General features: G+C 31.4%; 1 protein-coding gene across 2 annotated transcripts; it reads right to left on the bottom strand.

Moving 5' to 3' along the window:
* Positions 1 to 274: 274 nt before the first annotated feature.
* Positions 275 to 18,278, bottom strand: Wat (worker-enriched antennal transcript). 2 transcript variants are annotated; one of them, XR_016178312.1, is made up of 4 exons: positions 17,571 to 18,278; positions 7,985 to 8,117; positions 3,714 to 5,246; positions 275 to 1,443 (listed from the first exon to the last, which is right to left on the bottom strand). XR_016178312.1 is itself a non-coding variant. In XM_015319423.2 (4 exons), exons 1-4 carry the CDS (start codon positions 17,577 to 17,579, stop codon positions 1,418 to 1,420), a joined length of 267 nt encoding a protein of 88 aa, XP_015174909.1. In that variant the 5' UTR covers positions 17,580 to 18,278; the 3' UTR covers positions 275 to 1,417. The 2 variants fall into 2 exon arrangements, 1 of the variants encoding a protein (XP_015174909.1); XM_015319423.2 differs by having other exon boundaries at positions 5,148 to 5,246.
* Positions 18,279 to 21,415: the final 3,137 nt, after the last annotated feature.

The following is a 21,415-nucleotide window of genomic DNA, read 5'->3' as shown; positions in this document are numbered from 1 at the left end:
GCAAACAAACAAGTTTAAATTTCAAACATAGAAATCGACAACTACAACATTTTCGCATCGTACACGTCGTCAATTTGGACACGACCATAGGAATACGCTTCGTTTGTTTATTGTCGTGTTGATAGATCTTTTGGACAAAAAAGAATTTGTTTTTACGAAAAAAAAAAAACAAACAAGTAAGAACACAGAGTATAAATCGAATTTTTTATAATGAAAATCAAAGAAATATGAGTTAAGGATGAGTAAAATAAGTACAGTAGCATAAACGTAAAGATTAATATTTTTCAATAATTTTTTTCTTTCGTTTTTTTTTCTTTTTTTTAATTATTATTAATAATTTTTATTTCATTACAATTTATGGTTATTTACAATTTATTTTACACTGCTATCGATCCGATCTCATTGAAAAATGTATCCCATTCACTTTCAAGCCGTTTCCTAAGACTCCTAACGTCAGTTTAAACGATAAATGATCATGACTTGGTTCTTTCTAAGACAAGATTTTCTCAGCAAATGTTAAATGATACATATTTCAACTCTACGTTTCGTCAATAATGAATAATTTAGTCCTGGAAAATTGATCTGAAGAATAAACACCGCGTGAGCACTTAAATATAACTCAAGTCATTCGTTAATGGCTAGTGAACTACAATACAAAAATTTAACCCAAAAATACGATTAATTGACAATTCTTATCCTGGAATGCTTAATTCGGTTTTTAACAATAACCTATGAACAATAACACTCGTACAATATAATATATTATGTAATATTTATTCTATATACAATAATGGTAACATTTTGAACACGATCAGTTAGGACGGTTAAAATCGCTTCCTTCGGTGCTATTAATTAGCACAATCGAAGTACGATTATTTTTTTATTAATAATAATAATATTAATAATAATAATAATAAATAAATAAAAGTATGCTAACATGTGTACTTCATAGATATTAAGAAATTAATTAACAATAACGAGCGAATACAAACTCGTGAATCAACAACTGTTAAAATCGAAGTGCTAAAAAAAAGTGTGATTCGTTATATTCATATTTTTTGTTTTTTGCTATACATTAATAATTACAATATTATTGATCTATTTGACTTTTCGATTGAGATCACTTCGATACGCAGCTATTAATGCATAAAACTTTGGTATGCATCGCTATTAAGACTTCAAATGAAATTGCACTTTAATTAATTACTCCCCGATCTCGTTTAACGTTTTACCTTCGTTTTCCCTTTTTTTCCGTAATTAGATCGCAACAATTTAAATTTTACATCATTTTCAAATATATATATTAGGTTGTTGCACGAAAGTATCGTGACACTCAGCGTGCTCAAGTTCCATATTGCCACTTCGTCTTCTGTTAGGTAAACGCCAATATTCGATATCCAGTCTCGTTCACCTCGATTTAATAATAGTAATACCTTAGGAAGCCTAAGAAACAAAAGATAAAAAAGCACCGTGTGAATGAATATAGACAACCAATTCATAAAACGGTATCCGTATACAATTACACATGGTTACGCATACACACACACATACACACATGTATACTATATACATTGCATATACGTATACGTAGAACGACAATAGATATTTATCTCTTTCTAACCTTTAAGCGATATCGTATTATGAGTCACGTGCAAAAAAGCATTCTTATTTTCCCTATTATTATACCGTAACGGATAGAGTTGTCAAAGTCGGTTTTTATTATCTTCTAGAATCTTTCAATTATATTTTCATTATTATATAATTTTGAAAGGAGGGAAAAATAAAAATAGAAACAAATAATTCCATTTTAGAAAAATCATGATGAAGTTATAAGAACAGTCTCAGAAGTTATTCTCATCTGTAGAACAAAATAACAAGTTTTCTTGATCACTTTAAAGAGAACTCTTGAGTATTTGATCAAAGACAGACTTAACGGTTCGAATAGTAGTCCATTTTAAATGAGTTAGTGGAAACTGACAGTAAGAGGAACACCAGAAAGAGAAAGAGAGAGAGAGAGAGAGACACATACAGAGGAATATATATATGACCATTGATAATGAGAAGGTGGCCTAAGAGAATACAGAGAATGGGTTAGATAAAGTGAGAGAGAGAAAGAAAGGGGTGAGGTGGGTGGGGGGTGAGTTTCAGAGCTACTAATTACGAGCACCCTCGTCACCTTCCTTCCCTTAGCATGATTGACCTCATCCCTTTTCGCATGCTCTCCCTTTGATTGATAAGTGCTCGCTTTTCTGCTCCTATGCCTCGCCAATGCACGATCACCCTTCACCGAGTTAGCTACCTCGACCACCACGACGTCCTGACAATATAAAGTCAAATAGGTTTCGAACATTGAAAGGGAAACTAAAGAGAAAGAGAGAGAGAGAGAGAGAGAGAGATAGAGAGAGATAGAGAGTAACTGGAGTTGATTATATTACGTATTTTCGAGATCAATAAGCTTCCCTACCAAACGTGAATGAATATTGTTCGATATTGTCAACTTTTTTTTATAAGAGAAATGATTGACATTTTGATGTGATTCAGAATAATATATAATTTCGTACAAATAATTGTTAATTTAACATAAGTGAATATCTTTTTTTTTTCATTTATCAAAGTAACCCTCAGTCACGTAGATCATTCTGTCCATATATTTGATAGAATATAAAATGAAAAAAGAAGAGATGAGTGGGGGTAAAAAGATATTCTTATTCCATTTTCGCGAAGTTCCAACTTCCGCTTTTGGAATTAACGTCTCGTGAAAAAGTACTTAACAGAGATATCGCTAAATTACGAGTTTTGCTTTGCCGAAAGCGAAGTTCGCTTTTCTCTCAGCCCTCCTTTCAACCCTCGGATAAATTTCCTTCAAGGACGTCCGGAGGGGGCCGAGACCCCGTAGCCTTTACGCGTGTCGCGTAATTAAATGCGAGTCAGAGGAGATGGGTGGGGATTGGTAGGGTTTTTTAAGCTTCTCTCGAAAAAGAGAAGAAGAGATTTTGTTACGCCGTTTGACTTGGGCTTATTCGTAATTTTTATGAATACATCTTTTTCCAACCATTTCCCGTTGAAAAAAGAAATTCCCATCGACGGAAAAAATAATAATCGAATAGTGTGAGTGAAAAAAAAAAATTAGGTAATTCCCGATCAACGGAATTCGACTCGACTCGACTCGACTCGACTCGACTTGACTTGACTTGACTTGACTTGACCGGATAAAAATGAGGAAAGGAACGTTGATCTTGTCCGAGAAGAAAAGAAAAAAAAGAAAAATACGTAATAAACGTAGATCGACAAAAAAGTCGACCTTGTCGTTAACCTAACCGACCTCATAACACCTGTTACGTGCCACGTAATGGCATCGAGAAAGGAAGCGTTACGGGTAAACGAGTTTGATTGACGTTACTTTCACTGATCCACACAAAGCGGGTTGTTTGCTAGCGTCGTCTTCCAAGGCTTCCCTTTCAGGATTCTTATTCTCACCTTCACGAAAACCGGTATTTCGAATTAATCTCGTACCCGCGAAGTAAGAATTCAGGAAGTAAGATATATTCATTATTTCGTACTTATTTACTCTTTTACAGGTATCATTATATCTTCTAATGTCGTTATTACATTATGACATTAACATTAATCATATTATCTTCTCGTTCAAGAATTTACCTACCTGCACTATGTTTATTATTATATAATAATACTCGATTATGTGATATTCTTACCGATTACGATTAATATCATATTTTTCTTTCTATTTTTTCCCCTATCTGTTCTCTTTTATTTATTTTTATTTCTCTTTTCTTTCGTTCAATTAAGTTTATAGATAAAATCGTTAAAATCAAACACTAGGAACTCGGAGGGAAAGTAAATTGTTAAAGCATTGAAGTAAAATGGTGCACTAGAAGAAACTTGCTGGAAGAGAGTAGCTCGAAGGTTATAGTCTCTTCGAACATCGAAACGATTTTCTTCCGCGTTGTGTCGGCCGCGATTATGGTGTCTCGAAGGTAGTAGATGGAATAAAACAAGGAAACGAGCTCACGTCCTCGACAAGAAGAGACGGGTTCACGATCACGAACACGAGATACCCTTGTCTACGAACATGCAACGCTTTTGCGTATCTACATACACACACACATACACGTACACATATATATATACATATATACAGGTATGCATATATAATATTGACACATATATATAGCATAAAGCAGACTTCTCTTTTGAGTATGAGAGAATATGTGCGCGCGCACACAACACATCAAGGATCGATCCTTTCAGACACGCGTTTTGCATCTGTCGACCTTCGTTTAAAATCCTGGATGAAAGTAAAGTACGGATCTATCAATTTCGTTCCGTCCTTTAACCATCGATCGAGTAACAAAAACAACAAAATTCAAATTTCAAAATACTCGTTTAGGATGAAAGGTCAATCGTTGGATACACTTTTCACAGCATATTTGTTTAATATATTTTTTTTTTAAATGGATTTGTTTTGTGGGAATTAATTATTTTTTAAATTGTAGTATATTAAAATTTAGTATTAACATACCAACCATATAATAAGAGTGGTCGATTAGACAATGCGATATTAGTATTACAAACATGTAATTTACAATTACAACATACAGAGTTTCTTTGTTTTAATCAAAGTAGGATACCCTATACAAGTACATTTGTATGGTATTTTGTTTTTTTATCTTTCTTTTTACATAGTTATTGATTGGGGGCGGGTAAGGGGGTGGGAAAGAGAAAAGTTCAAAGTTACTCAACGATTAGGGTTATTTTATGTTATTTTTAAGGAAATAATAAATATACAATTGTTTTTTTTATTTTATTTAATAAGTTAAAGTGCACAAAAGGATAAAAACGGAGTGGTGCGAGTGCGTCAAAGAAACGGAGCGGGGAGGGTGATTGATGGTGGCTGGATGTTTTCTCTCCCTGACCATTCCCTCTCTGTGGCCTCTCTCGCTCTCTCAACGTATCATCTTTGGATTTCTTACATATGTACAAGCGAAGAATCGTCCCCTTTCGCGTAAGGATTTTTTTTGTTTTTTTTTGGTTTTTGTTTTTGATTTTTTTGTTCCTTTACATCTCAAAAGAAACACCGAAGGATATTCAAGTAGACTTTTGGCATAATCATTTCCCCGACGTTTTACCTGAATTCGGTGGTACAAATCCATAGCCACTAGCACCGACTATCACGCCGCTGCTATCGGCGCGGTTCGGTTCCGGACCAGGTGGGAAAAGTATTGGGCCTGAAAAGAAAAGAAAAATAAACAAATGAAAATCGATGTAAAGACGTTGATGATCGACCTAATAGTTTGTCGTTTAAACAATAATAATAATAATGATAATATATAATGACAGATCATAGCTACCGTTGTTAAATAATTTATAATCGTTAAAATGAGACAATTAATTAGAATATTATCAGATTCATAAATTAGCATAAAATTAATTCCTTTAGCTAGCTGATTCATTAAACTAGGAAGTTAAATAGTAGATCCGTCTTAACACGTGGCAATATCTATTGTATGTAAAAGAATTTCCCTACGAAACTGTATTAACGCGTATACATGTAACAACGTGTTTTACAGTCTCGTTTATACCGGTTGTCAATGACCTTGATGACCGCGACAAGATACGTAGTATTGACTGTGAGTGAACGCAAGTATCAACATTGTAAACGTGGACAGTAGTCAATGTTACGATTTACGATAAATATCGATTCTTGTCCAAATCAAATGAACGTAAAAAATGAATTGACGAAAGAATCGATCTGGATAAAATATTATTTCAAATAAATAAAATGGTCATTTTTTGTCTTTTTCTTTTTTTCTTATAAATACATTCTCCATATTTTGTTCATCGAGGGAACGAAATATCTTCTTAAAAAAAAAAAAGAAAAAGTATTGGACGTACTCAAAAAAAGATACTCGTCCTTCACGGTCGTTGATCGTACCAATAAATCAAACTCCAACATCTTCGTTCGTCTGCTGATCCGTAACTTCTTTCATTCTTTTTCTACAACCTTTCTTTTACTTTTTCTTTTTCTAAGAACGATTGATCGATTCTTTACCAATTTCATGCTATTATAATTTTGTTGTTGTTGTTGTTGTACTCGAAACGCGTTGGCTAATAAATAAATTTGAAATGAACAGTTGTTAATTCTTTCGTATGTTTTGCATTATGTCGTTTAATTATTTTTTTTATTCTTCTTCTTCTAACGTTTCCGTAATAATAAGTAACACTAATTCAATGAAAGTTAATACCAATCCTTTCTAAAAAAAGTCTTGGTAACAGGAAATTATTGTAGGATACGTGTTATTAATCACGCACGTTATTAATTGTACAGCATTTATATTTTGTAGATTAATATCGGAAGGTATGAAGATTGTTCGGATAATCGAATTAATTCAACTATTGCTTAAATAATTTCTTTTTTTTTTCAAGGAAATAAAATGTTATTACACAATTAAAAATTTTTCATTAATCGATGAAACAAGCAACATTTTTTTCTGGAATTCGTGTACCAAATTCTTTGAATAATTTAGTAAGAAAATAAAATAGGGTATTAGAAATAAAAAGTGTTCTCCTAAATTGGAGCATTAAAACAATCAACACGTTTTTTCCTGTTTACAAATTAGTATTCCTATTTCTTCCGTTTCGATCCTTGTTCACTGAAGCATTCATTAAATTAATATTGAGTTGGATGGACTAGTGAGTGTCAGTGAACGTTAGTCATTTCTTACGTTACCAGATATTATCAACTATGTCTACAAAAGTAAACGCGTTTGAACTTGGCACGCGACCTGACTCTAACTTGTATTTTATACTTTCAATACCGATCTAAAGAAATCGTAATTCTCTCTTTCTTTCTCTATCTTGTATTTCTATCGTCAATTACGTATAACATATTGAGTCAATAACATTGCAATAAAAGTAAAATCAGATATTCGATTACAAAATACGAATAATAAAGTAGCATTGATTTTGATACAGCAAAGTATCGATAGTTGTAAATGAACGTGAACGAATAACAAAATAAAAAGGTAAAATAAATAATTTTTTTTTTTAAATAACTCGTTACAATGATTACGTTCAAAACTTGTCAATTTTGCATTTAATCTGTTAGTAATTTCGTAATATTTTTGTTCGTAACATATATAAATCGATTTCAATGCGTGCTGTAAATTAACTTCGTATAATTAACAAAGTATTTCCCTGTAACGATGAATAAGAATAGATATAGTATAATAAATATAGATAGATAAGTCTTGTATATATTTACAGAGAGAGAGAGAGAGAGAGAGAGAGAGAGAGAGACTTCACAATGAAAAATTAATTGCTTATCACGATCAAATTCTTTCTTGTATTGAGCAACATTAACGATAGATTCGTTGATATTACTTACATAATTTCGATCAGATTGACTTGTAAACTATTGGCTTTCAGATATCAGAAGACGGTGAGATTGAACGATAATTTAATAGGATAATTATACAGATAAAGATATATATTTATCACATCTTACAATGTGATACACTGAATAATCTATGCGTAATATATATATCTATGTCGTTAACTATTTTTGTTAATAAATTAAAAATCGGTCAACACGGATAATTATTTGCACCTATTAATATCCTATCCTTTCACCGATGGTCACTAACTCCTACAACACGTGCTTCAATCTTGAATTATTATCCCAACTTCGAGAGCGTTAAATCTGTTCCGGTAAAAGTTAGTTCCATGTTCGAAGTTGTAAGTAGTTTACTTTCAAAGATTAAGATCTTTTATTAAAATAATTAAAAAAAATAATAATATAAAATTATATATAGGACATCGTAATTGTTAAAATCCGTCAAATGAGATACGATCGTAGTATAGATTCAATACCGTTAGATATAATCATATTAACCTTCGTAGAAATTCACGGTCGAATGAAAATGATCGAATCGAAATCACGAAGGATAAATTAATTGAAACGAACCTCTGTTAGATCTTGGATCCCTCAATCCTGCGCTCTGTTGAAAGTACGGACCGAAACCAGCGTAGAGTTGTCTGTAATTCTGAGCCGTTGCGGTACCCACCATAATGGCGATTAGAATTGCTACTAGACAGATCTGAAAATAAAAAAAAAAATAAAAAAATTAAAATTCATTAAAAGCAATACTTTTAATTAAAATCGTGTATTTTGTGTAATTAAAAGGCTTAATTAAAAATCAAAATTATATCAATTATACGAAAGACGAACGCTATTGAAAATTTTCTTTTTTTTTTCAATAAATATACTTGAGAACGAGTTATAAGATGGTAGTGGTAATAAAAATCCATCCAATGATGAAAAAAAGAAATCAACGATTGCAATACCCAAAACGAAGAATTTTTGTTGGTTCGTTCGTTTATTTCGTAAAGAAGGAATTTAAATAAGAAGAAACTAAATTCTAAAAGAGAACTGACCGTGAGTGTCGATAATAAATCGGCGAAAGGAAATCGGTTTATCCACGAGAGAAGAAGTTGAGGAATCGTTTTTAATAGGCTAGCCGAGATTATAGATAAGTCTAACAAAATCTCACGAACTTGCCTTTCTAGTCAATTTATTGGCACCAGATTATCACCAACAATCGAGTAAATGGCATCATTAAAGGCTCTTATGAGACTACACTAAATAATAAACATTCTCCTTTAAGTTAAACACGAACCTTGATTTCATCAAGAAAATGGAATTTTAGTTAGGTTTAAAAAGAAAAATAAAAAGAAAAAAGGAAAAATGTTTCTCCCTAAACGTAACCTCGAACATTTAGGATTCAATATATTTTAATCATTCATGTGTTGTTCGAAATATCTCAATTAAACGATCGGAAGTTAATGCCAAATAAGTTGATAATCATTTACGTCAATTAACAAGTTATATCGGTATATATCGGTATTTATTCTGTTTCCTTCCTTATGCCACATAAAACTTGTACATAAAAATAGTTGAAAAAGATCTGACAAGTTTTTACTCGCAAATAATCTATACTATGTAATTTGGATCATAACTTGAACAGGATTGAGAGAATATTTTGTTGAAAACGAAGGGTGCGTGACAATTTTTTATGATTCCAAATTCCTAGTAGGAAAGAACGTTAATTTGCGGTTTGTATAATGCTAGAAAAGAAATTTACGAGGCAATATAACGCCAACGACCGAACGAAATTAATCACACAGGTCCAACTTTTTTTTGCACGTGTGACCCCTATAAAAATTTAGTTTCCTTTCCTACAATCGTTGTTGACACGTATTACTCCCTTTTAATTAAAATCTCTTATTTTCATTTGTTTGTTTATTTTTGTTTTCAACTTTTGTATTCAACTAGTTGTATATAATATACTTATGTTTCAAATGATTGTCATTGTTATATAATTATTGATATAACACCATTCATCGATATATTTTAGAGAAATCGCTTGTGAAATGTTGAAAAATAACTGTAATTCTCACACACCGGGTTGTTTAAATTTGTTAAAAGCGAATCCAATAGGAAATCAAATTTCTAATCACAAATCTCTTGTCGTTAATGGAGTTATATCAACTTTCCTTGCGAATAACAACTACGAAAGATCATCAGAATGAAGATACGCGTTAACTTACGTAAAACTACTGATGAAATCAATGAAATTTAACGATCTACTCGAAAGAGGATTGAACGGAAAATCACATAGGTAATTTCCGTGAACTATAAGTGCTCGTCCGATGTTATATGCGAGAAACTGGCTGGGAAAATTGTTCAGAAGGAATTCATCGTATGGATAATCTACCTCTGTTAATGTATTTATATTTTTTCTTTCTCACGGATTCATTTCGACGATTGCAATCGATTTTGTCATGACAAAAATCATTTAATTTGTGCGAATAGAATTTGAAACAATCGGATAGATAATCGATTTAAAAAAAAAACAGAAATAAAAGGAAGTTCATTTTGCATTCTCTGAAGAATTCAAAAAAAGAATCTAATATTTTCTTTAAAAATTTGTTTCAATTATAGCAATTTCAAGACGTAATACGCGAATTAAGTTTGAACAAAAATATTTATAAACAAATAAATCGTAAGAAAATAATAAAAGTTTCGATTTTAATAAACATTAATAGCAAAGGAAGGAAAGTGACGAATTTGAATTTATTTGTAAAGAAACTAGTTGTTGGAGCCTTCGTGTCTTAGTTTTCTACAAAGGCACGAGGTTGCCCTCGAAGCGTTGGCACACATGTGCTAGCACCGTGACGCGAGATCATGCCAAAGCGATATCCCAAACACGCATGCGAAGAAAAACGCATGCTTGCGTTTATGTGGCAACGATTTCGAGAGAAATGATCGTTGTATCATTCTCTAATCCAATTGATGTTTCGTTGAATTAAATAATTCATGTAATCATTCATTAATAATTAATTTCTTCTTTACATAAATTTATTTATTAATTCATATATAAACATTCATCAATCAGTTTTATAATAATTTCTTCGTTCTAGGATTATCTAGAATATATAATACATGATAAAATTTGATAAAAAGAAAACTGAAAACAAACAAAAAATAGGAAAAAATAGATTACTCGCAAAGTTGTATATTACAGATAAATATCAATGCGTGTGTTTAACATGTTATTAAAATTTCGAAATACAAATACCGGTTTTCGGAAACTTGACGATTATTAGAAAAAAAAAATCACTCACACCGGTTTTATGTATACAAGAAAAAAGGTAGATAATTAAAAATAAGAAGTCTCTCACAAAGGTGTCATCAACGAATCGTTGAAAAGTTTCTTCCCATCGTTGAAAAAAAAAAGAAAGAAAAACAAAAACCGTGTCGGTAAAAGTAAGTCGGTTAAATAGTTAGCTGTTTGTTTCAGTGATGTCGAGCAGAAACGCGTCTTTTAATTTAGCTTTTGAAACCGTTCGAAAGTGGTTCGAACAGGGGGGAAAACGAGAACAAAAATTGCTTTCGTATTTTTATGAGATTCCAATGGAGATTAACGTTTTCGATTTATTATGAAATTTGGACGAAAAAAAAAAAGAAAAGAAATAAGAGGAACGAAAATCGAAACGTTTCAGAACGTTGAAGGAAATCGCTTAGAAACATACATGTAATTAATTTCTACTTTTTTTTCCTATACTCAACAAAGACCGTATCTTTTAAAAACGAATTGACTGACACTGATAAAACAATCTTGGAAAGTCTATTATATATGAGTTATTAGATATCAAGCCAACACTCAGTTACTTAGTAAGAGTAATGCATTAATCGTAGTTTTGTACTTCCGCATTTTATACCAGATAAAACGGAGCGTGTTTATAAGTTCATTCCTTTGTACGTATGTATAAGTAAATTTTTCCCATAGGAATCCTATAGACCATTAATATTGTAGATTTGTTAACCGTATTGCATCCGTCTCTAAGCCACGTGTCGTCAGTTGTTACGTAACAAGAAGAAACTGGTATAATGCACACACACACACACACACATACACACACATATAGAAATTTTATTATTCTATCAAAGACAGAAGCTCGTCATACCTTTTCTATCACGCACGTTACTCGACCACTTTCCATAGGTGTACATGAATATAAATAGAATCTGACATAAGTGCAACATAGTGACATTGTAACACGTCGATGTACTCGGACCGAGAAAATTGATAATCTTACTGAGTGATATTTCGATCCGATTCTCGTTCCGGATATTTGAATCGTTTTATTCATGCTAATGGTTAAAATATGAATGAAAGAAGAAATGCTAGTAGTTATTATTTAATGCTAACGATACTACCAAAGAAATCTAAAATTCGTATAAATAATTAATTTCAAATTTTCGTTAAATATGATGAGAAATTAATACAATAGATTAACTGTAATGTATTATACAAATCAATCAAAAATTATAATCGAACAACGAAATGATATTTAATTATAATATAGGCTTTGATAAACATACGAGTATCAAATTAGAAGAAATGAAAAGTAAAATGAATAGTAAAATGTTTAAAACGTAAAATCGAAATAGATGCATGTGTAATCAATCGTAATAAAAATAATAATTGACAAAATATTTAAAAAAAAAACCAACTCAGACAAATTTGTATACCGGAAAAAGATAATGCAAGGGATCATTTTCGCGACCTCGACGCTCCTCGTTGTGGTAACTTTCATTCACCTTCGTTTAAGACATCGTCAAGGAATTTAACGAAGGTCCTAGCCTCTCGACAACCTTGTACATCCGATCTTATTATCTTTCTTTTTTCTTTCTTTCTTTCTTTCTTTCCTTTTTTCACTTCTCCCCTCTTGCTCTTTTGATCTCGTCACGATCGGTTAGGCTTCCTTTAATTACACCATTTTACGATATTTCATAATTGCTTTAGTACATTAGCCAATCAATCAATGATAGAACAAGAATAGACACTTAACTTAGTACTGCTTTTTTTTTTATTATCCTTTTAAACAACTACGACGGAGTCATTTAATTGTAAGAATATACCAGATATATAAGTAAGAACCATACCAGAGTTGATGGCAATAAGCCAAATATTACGAAAGGACTGAAGACGAATATACGATGACATAGAAGATAAGAAAGGAGGGTTGATGATGTTAAGAAACTACGGCGTCATTCATTATTAGAAAGTAGGATCGATCTAACAGGTGTAATGCGCAATTTGTAAAGATAAATACTTACGTATATAAATACAACGGACGCGTACATATTTATCATTAGTTATTACATAATACGTATCATTGCTAACCTAAGTAATAAACACCATAGATAAACTATATTTCAAAGCTCGAATGCAAAACGTTGTAAGACGTTGCAACCATTTCTTGATTACACTTTATCACTTTCCGATGCATGTAATCGAAATAATTAAAATACGAGATATACACGAGTATTATTATTTTTACAATTTCTATGACAAGTTAGGTAATAATATTATACATAGAAGCGTTTCTATATTTTTTTAAGACTAATAAAATGCTTCTCTTCCGTTGGATGCTTTTGATTAGAAAGAAGCTTCGTAAGAACTTTCTTCGCTTAGGTGTACGTTTTACGAAAACCCTATATATATAACGCATTTTAATTGATTTTTTTTCTTCCCCATCAACAAATCCCTTCTACTTTTCCAGTTTGTTACGGTATGCAACTTCACGTGGAAAGTTTACATAAGAACTTATGTACTCACGTATACAACGCGAGTACTTAGAAATTTGTTATTTCTTTAAGAATCATCACGTATTTATTTATTTATGTTATATTATAATAAATCATTTTGAAAAAATGTTGTTGCGTTGAATATTTTGTACAATGTGTTAACCTTTATTTCGGATGGAAACTTCTTATGGTTAGCGACATTTCACACATACGTTTCCGAGCATAATGCACACGCGTTTCTCGTTCAAGAAAGAGAAGGTTATTTTCGATGCTGTGCAAATCGTCACGCTCGATTGGCACAAAAAAACCGGGCAAAAGGTGCCACGCCACATTTCTCTTATAACGGAACCGATAAAAGGGATAGCTTTAAGCGTTCAGATATCGTTGACTTGTTGCACAGATTTTCTCCTTTGTCTTTACTGTACCATAACTATTATCAGGAAGAAATCGTGATATAAAACTATTTAATTAAAAATAATAATTCAATGAGATCTTTATCGAAACTTTTCTTTTTTTCTTTATCTAAACGTCAAAAAAAAAATGCAAAAATGAACATATAAAATCTGGTTTACATTACGGATATTGAAATAAGAAAATTAGTATAAGTTAATATCATGAGTCTGAAGTACTGTGTTAGGGGTGTAATTTAATCTCAAAATTGTATCAGAAAATATATCAAACAAATCTTTCGTAAAATATCATTGATTTTATGAAAAATGTAATCCTTAATTTCCAAAAAAATCTTAGGAAGTATTATACTTCGAGTTATATCTGTTAGTTTCGAACGAGTCTAATCCAAGAATTCTTTTAAATGAAATTCTCAATGGTTGAAGTAATAATAGAACATCAACGATGAAATCATAGAAACGAAACAATAATCGTGATTCAATTGAAATTATTTATAATGACTGGATGGGAAAGTCGATATTAATTAACCGATTTGTTTTAGATCTTTGTTAGGTTAATGCAGTTATGAGAAAAAGACTTTTAAAGGAACCCTAAAGCATCGATGAAATCGTGCTTTCAAACAAATGATTAATTATATCCCTCTAGCTATTATAATTTAACTATTGTTCGTCTAGAATAATTTACAGTTATCGATGAATTGAATCAACGTAGTTAATATACGTGCAATACTCTAGTTCATGTAAATGAACGTAACAAAGAAAGGGAATACAAAAAAAGGAATAATTTTCTGCATCGATATCGAAATCTTACGTGTGATTTGTTGCTCATTCTAGCGCATAATTTCGACACGTACGTACATTGTCTTTATTACCCTTTTATATAGATTTATTTTTTTTGTTTCTTTTTTTTTTTTACGAGAGTACAGATAAACGTTGTCATTATTATTTTCATGCTTATAATATTAATTACATTTATATCACAATTATTTTCGATAAGTTTTCTTTTAGGCGAATTAAAGGATTAAAATGTTACATTAAAAAGGTTTCATAGAAATATAAAGAGAGAGATATAACACGCGTAAAATTCAGAACTAGTTATTGTAGATCATTACAAAGTTTTTGCAATAGTTGCATACTGATACGAGAAAACGTTTCATTAGTACGTTATGATGTTTTTTGTGTGTATGTATGTGTTTTTTTGTATGCATCATTAGAGAAATCGGAATAACAAAATCCTGTGTATTCAAAGTAAAGGAATGTTGATAAAAGAAAGATTTATTTTAGGATAAAATAAAACGTTCACTCGTTATCGAAATTGTGTAAAAACGTTCCTAGTAATGCATTCATTTTTCATCGAAATTGAACGTATGCATTTATAATAAAATTCTATCGACACTTTGCCTCCTAATAATTAGTATAATTATTCAGTTAATAATAATAATGAAATATTGACGAGAAAAAAAACTATTTTTATCGTGAAAGTAAAAGTTACGAAATATGCATTAAGATTTATTATAAATCAATAGAAATTTTTTTTCAATCGACTTTGGACTCGTCGTTAAATAGACCATGTGATTTAAACGAATTCTTGGAAAATCGCATAAACGATCGACGCGTGTAGGAATATAAAATAATTTCCATTTTTCAATTGAAAATTTCGTAGGAGTTATTTTAAACGAAAAAAAAAAAAAAAGTAAACGAATTTATAAGTTTTATCAGTTCCTTCAACGCGTTCACGCCTATTTACGTTCAATAATAATTTTCCATGTTTAATAATATCAAAAGTTGTTATTCATTTTCACTTCAGTAACTGTAGAATTAACTGAAGCATATTATTCGAATAAATAAAAAAAAAAGCAAAAAATAAAAGTCGTTTAAACTAAAGTAAACATTTTCGTAGGATCAATTATTTAATTGATAAATTGAATGAACAAAATAACGAAAAATAAGATAAATTTTGAATAGCAAAAGTATGATAGGTCAACGCAAATAAATCTTGTCGAAGTTTTTCGTCCCCTGCGGCAAGGACGCTAAACTTGTCTTGCCAACGGCTAAGAACTCTAGTGAATGAACAAGATTTTACGGATTTCCGTATCTCCTATTCTCCTCTTATTTTTCTTCTTTTACTCGTTTAACTAGTTCTATCAAACTGACACGTCATCGTCATTATCGACTGAGAAACCTAACCACCTGTTTTTCTTGTCACCTTCCAATTGTATTAAACAATTCTTTATGATATAAGATGATCAATTTTTAACTATAAATGTATCTGGATTACTCGACAATTCTACTTTAAATGTTCGAGGTAATTTAACTAGATCAATTCGACCTTACAAATAAAACCTTCGAATATTTTAATCAAGGAATTCATTTCTTTCAAACGTTTTCCTTTTTTTTCTTCTTCTTTTTCTTTTCTTTTTCCTCAATTCTATTATTTTTTAAACGATTTCCTTCATCGAGGGATCCGTTATACAAATAAATTTTTTTGCCTTACGTATCGAAACGAAATGGAAATCCATTTATGAAATTAGTAGATATATATATGTTTGTCGAGAAAAACATCCATAGTTTCTACGAATGATTTAATTTATCAAGCTATTCATTATTCTGAAACGTTTCTTTTGTGTGTGTGTGTTTATGTAAATAAAAAAAAAACGATTTATGCAATAACTTTGTTTCATCCAATCAATTCATAATCTTAAAAATTTTCTTTTCTTTTTTCATCTATTATTCCATACGATTTATTTCGATTTGTGATTTTACTCTGTAAAAGAAAAAAAATCAAAAATGGTAGAAAGTATAATAAAAACTAGAACTCAATCTGAAACGTCGATTTATGTAAAAATAAAAATCGTTTTGTGTTTAATCGATTAATAAATATCTTGCTAGATCCTTTTACATGTAATTAAAATATTGAATTATAAAAAAGAAAAAAAAACGATTAATCCATCGTTCCCAATTTTATTTAAAAACAAAAAGATAGAGATAACAAAAAATAGTGAAGAAAATACAACAACCATGTTAGTATATCGAACGAGCGAAAGTAAAAGAATTTTTTAACAAAAATAATACTTGAGCTTTCACTAAGAACGTTGAATTAACCGATCATTGTATATACTTAACCGTTACACTCTCGTTATCCAAGAGAAGGTGAAAGAATAAAAAATAATGAAAACTATCATTAGAGTAAAAAACAAAGAAAAAAATAATGTATCAATCTAACGGTGTGAATTTTTACTAATGATTAGAATTAATTGAGAAACGACAGATTACGTCATCATTCGAATGAGAATTTTGATGGATCAATCGATCGAACTGTATTAAACACATAGTTAACATATTATTCGTAAAAAATAATATAAGAAAAATAAAAATAATAATAAAAGGGTTCGAAATGATAGTAGACACGTGGAAGTTCCGTTTTATGATCGGTGCCTTCCGGAATAATGTACGTAGAAAGTCGAAATGGAATATAAACGAAACACGATACACTTTGCTATACGCTTTTATATACACGACCATCAAGATGAATCGGGCTGCTGCACTCGCTTTTCTACACCAATACCGTAATACCTAAGTGCAAGCAAACCTAACAGTGCATTTCACGAACGTATCTTTCGCTTTTCCGAATAATACTTTTAGCAACGTTAGAACATGTAACATCGAATAACGTATTATATATTATTTATGATAATTTCAATTGAATATAAAAGAATACTCGTTTGGAGTAATATTGTCCATTCAATAAAAATAAAATATTTTAATAAATGATAGCAATTACCATAATTCCATGAAACTCGAAAAAAAATCAACTAATCTAGTCTTTATATTCTAAATATGAATAATTTTACACAACACTATTTAGATTCACTTTTGAAAGGAGTAATAACTTATTCGCTTTCAGGAAACATATAAATACTTCCTGAAGTAAGTGTAAGCGGTATGTCTATAGACGAGTAAGCGGTATAACATGGAACTGATTTACTTACGATTCTCATGGTGCCTCGCAGTCGACTTCTAACACCGCTTCAAGTAGAGAAGATAGAGAAGGTGATAGAAAGAGAGAGAGAGAGAGAAAGTAACTAACTGACTGACTGAGTGACTGACTAACTGATTTGAGTGGTGAGTGAGAGAAAGAGAAAGAAACACGTTCTCTTCTCAATTTTTCCGTTGTCGATCGAAAGCAGCAACGGTAGGAGAACGACTAAGGTCCAATTCTCGTTAACTATACTCGATATTAACTAACCGGCACACCAGCTGGCTCACCAGGTTAGGCTCACTCGATTGGTGATACTCGTTCGAGAATTCCAAGTGTTTATATTCGCGTTATAATTCGCGTTTATAGTTCACGTTTACTCTCGCGTACTAGCAACAACCAAAAAAGAGGGGTTTACGTTCTCTTAACGGGGGTGTCGATTAAATCGCTACTGTTGTCAGCGGTCGGATATAACCGGCACGGAGAGAAAAATGAACAACAATAAGAAGAAGATGAAGAATTGGAAAAGTTTGGTAATAATGGGGGAGGATTGAAATACTTCAATAGATTATGGTTAAAAGAAAAACAGAAAAAAACCAAATGAAACAAAAAGCACTCTTTGCTGGAGAAGAGAACGACGAATGGAAGTTAAGTTCTGATCAACGTCAAAGAGTTTGCTGCTTGCTAGCTTGTGCTCGCCTCCGTACCGTGTCCGACCGTTTGACATAAAGTGGGGGCGATCCTGGGACTTATATGTCCGCTCTGGAGGCCAACCGGACCCACCTCCTCCATCCTTCTTCCCTACTAGCGTTTGCCTACTGGACACCCGCTAAAGTCCTCAATCCTCTCCCCGGTGCAAACTTCTGATGGTCAAGGTGACTCCTCACTACATCGATACGAAGAGGTACACTGCTCGTCAACTTTTTTTTTTTTTGATAGATTTCACAAAAATTGAAAGGGATTGGACAAGGTTGTTCTTAAGGTCAGACAAGTTTCTTACTTCTCGTTCGCAGGGACAGGTCGATGAACGATTTTCTTATTTTTCTTTTTCTTTCTTTATTCTTTTATTTTTTTTTTTTTTTTTTTTGATCAAACTTTCCATTCCCTTTAAATCATTTATGATTATTTTTTTAATCCTTTGAGTACTGAATACTTTTAGTTAAAGTGTTTTGTAGAAACGGAATAATTTATTATTAATACGACTGTTTTATTATTAATCAGATCTAGTAATAAATTATATTTAATAATTAAAGTATTTTTGTTTCTTATATAATTTTCATATGGCAAAACTCAAAACAATAATCAATATTCAAACCAACATTATATTATTTTACATTCATATTGACAAACGCGTATATGCGTCAATAATACACGCTGGCAACTTTTACCAAACGCATATATGTATCAATAGGAAGTAAAAGGGTTAATATTTATGATCGAATACCGGTATTATCGATGTATTTCACGAAATTTGTCGTCATCCTTTAATTGAGTCAGTACGATCGAAAGATTTTTCCGTGTAAAACGACTTCGAATGACGATTATTATCAGATTTTTTTTTCTTTTTTTTCTTTTTTTTTCTCTTACAAATTTTTAATGCATATTATAAACGTCGATTTTATTATTCTTCATTTAATTTTTTTCTTCTTCTTTTTAAGTGGTGATCGTCTTTTAATAATTGCCGATTAGATGATCCTTCCGCAATGGAATCCGGATCTATCGATAAACGCAATGACGTCAAGTTTGTTTAAATTACGATGAATGATATCTAACAGAATTAGAAACAGAAGCAAATGAAGTAAATAGAATTGTCCTTTCCCTATTTTCTGAAAATTGTCATCTCAGACGATAAGACAATTTTCAAGAACAATAACAATAATTTATATAACCAGGGAGGGGGGATAAAAATACTTATATATAATCATAGACAATGATGCGCGTGATGGTTAGGCTCGTCATGCTAAGATCAGCAAAAACTCGAATAAAATACGCGTCTGGTGTCCCACGAGACTTGTCTCGCACCGTTCGCATAGTCACGTTCGTACACAACTAGGAACACGAGGCGGCAATTATTGTAATAGACAGAGTAATCGATCGAATAAATCTGATCGGAGTTAAAGCAAAAAAAAGGGAAACAAGTGCAATAAAATCTCTTGGATTTAACGGTGGAATAGAAATTCCAACGAGCTACGGAGGAATTCGATTCCCGTAAATCGGTGTCATCTGGCATTACGACTATGATTAAAGGTAATAGAGTGATTAATTGCGTGGACGCATCGCATAACGTTGCTCCATTAAAGAAAAATCCATTCTTTTTCTTCTTTTTTTTTTTTTTTTTGCATAAGTACTTTGTAGTAGTATCGAGTCATAAGTCACGTAAGCACACGTAATTCTCTCTACTCGATTATTGTAAACGTAAGTAACGGAAAAATCTTATATTGTCTTTATTTTTATTGAATATTAAATTTCCGATTTTATTTTTTCCTTGTGTTTCCTTCTATTACCTTCCTCCCGATACCACAAACCAACCCCTGCCATTTCTCCGTGAAATAGAAAAAGAATATAAATAAAATATGTTTAATGGGTTTATTTATTGAAAAAAATAATATCGTTAGTCAAATTGTCGTTGATTCGAGTAACTCAACAACGGTGGTTTCTTAACCTTCGTTAGGAATGGAATTTATAACCTTAATACGTTAATTAGTGTTCTTTCAGTAGCGACATCGTGCAAGGAAAAACAACGCCGATGCTGTTTCCAATATCAACTATCGTCATACCGATTTGGTGGAAGGTTGAATGACGTATTTAACTATCGTTCGACCTTTATCGTTTCAAAATTATTTTCCAATTATCTTCGACGCCAAATCTGAGAGATCTAACACCTTTCGATAATTATTCAGAACGAGTTTTCCAAAAAAAGAAAAAAATCGTGAACACGTACAATTGTACGCGTTAAAATAATCCATGTATTTGATTATTGCGGTATTAGTATCGAATAAAGAAATAAATAATAGGATAATAATTTCAAGGAAGAGAGGAAACAAATGGAATTATTTAATTTTTACGCATCGAGACAATAAGTAGAGAAAAAACACGTTGAAGTTCTGTATAGAAAAAAAAAGCAGAGTTAAAACGTTAGACGACTAAGAAAAGTCTCGTAACTTTAAATTGCAAGATCAAGATTCAAGGTTACGTAAAGATTCTTAACGAGTATAGAAAAACTCTTCAATAACACTGGTGTCGCGATCATTAAAACGTTTTTCTTCGACCGGTCTCGGGCCATCGATCTCTCGATGAGGCGTTCAAAGAATGGCGAAATTCAAGAATAATATTATGAGAAATCGAAAGAGAGATCGAACAGAATATCGAACGTAAGATCGTCGAAATCGATTACGTGCTATAAAAATAAGATTTAAAAAAAAAGGAAAAGATCATAACGAAAATTGTGAATATTGTTGAACGAAAAAATGTATTGTTCGATCGAATAAAAATATGATCATTCTCGTTCACGAACACAATTTTTGACCTTCGATCCATTATCGATATCACTATCACTATATAATATACATTATCGATAATTGATCATTATCGATCGTTTCCTGCTTATTACTATCGAACCTCGGATTCAAAGAAAAAGGGTTAGTTAGTGGTAAAATGAAAATAAGATAAAAAAAAAGGATAAACGGAAGGAACGTCGTATAATTCAAGGACATGCCAATTAAAAACGAGGCGCGTCGTCGTAAAATTGGAGAACAATTAATCGAAGCTATGTTAAGTGTTTCTCTCTTATGAAAGTCTAAAGAGAGACCTTTATCGATGCTGTTAAGGATGATGGCGAGATCAAAGTTGGTTGCTACT

The sequence above is a fragment of the Polistes dominula genome, unplaced genomic scaffold (genome assembly GCF_049000335.1).
Source record: "Polistes dominula isolate Pdom_NZ unplaced genomic scaffold, Pdom_raw_medaka contig_24, whole genome shotgun sequence".
In the NCBI taxonomy this organism is placed as follows: domain Eukaryota; kingdom Metazoa; phylum Arthropoda; class Insecta; order Hymenoptera; family Vespidae; genus Polistes; species Polistes dominula.
Note: the sequence above shows the minus strand (reverse complement) of the source record. Positions and strands in the feature narration are given on the sequence as shown.

Bases quoted from the DNA above. Each gene is read 5' to 3' on its own strand.
- Wat (XM_015319423.2), bottom strand. The intron at 5,247-7,984 runs GTTCGTTTCAAT...TTTTCTTTTCAG, and splicing joins GGATCCAAGATCTAACAGAG to GCCCAATACTTTTCCCACCT. The intron at 1,444-5,147 runs GTAAAACGTCGG...TTTGTTTCTTAG, and splicing joins ATTTGTACCACCGAATTCAG to GCTTCCTAAGGTATTACTAT.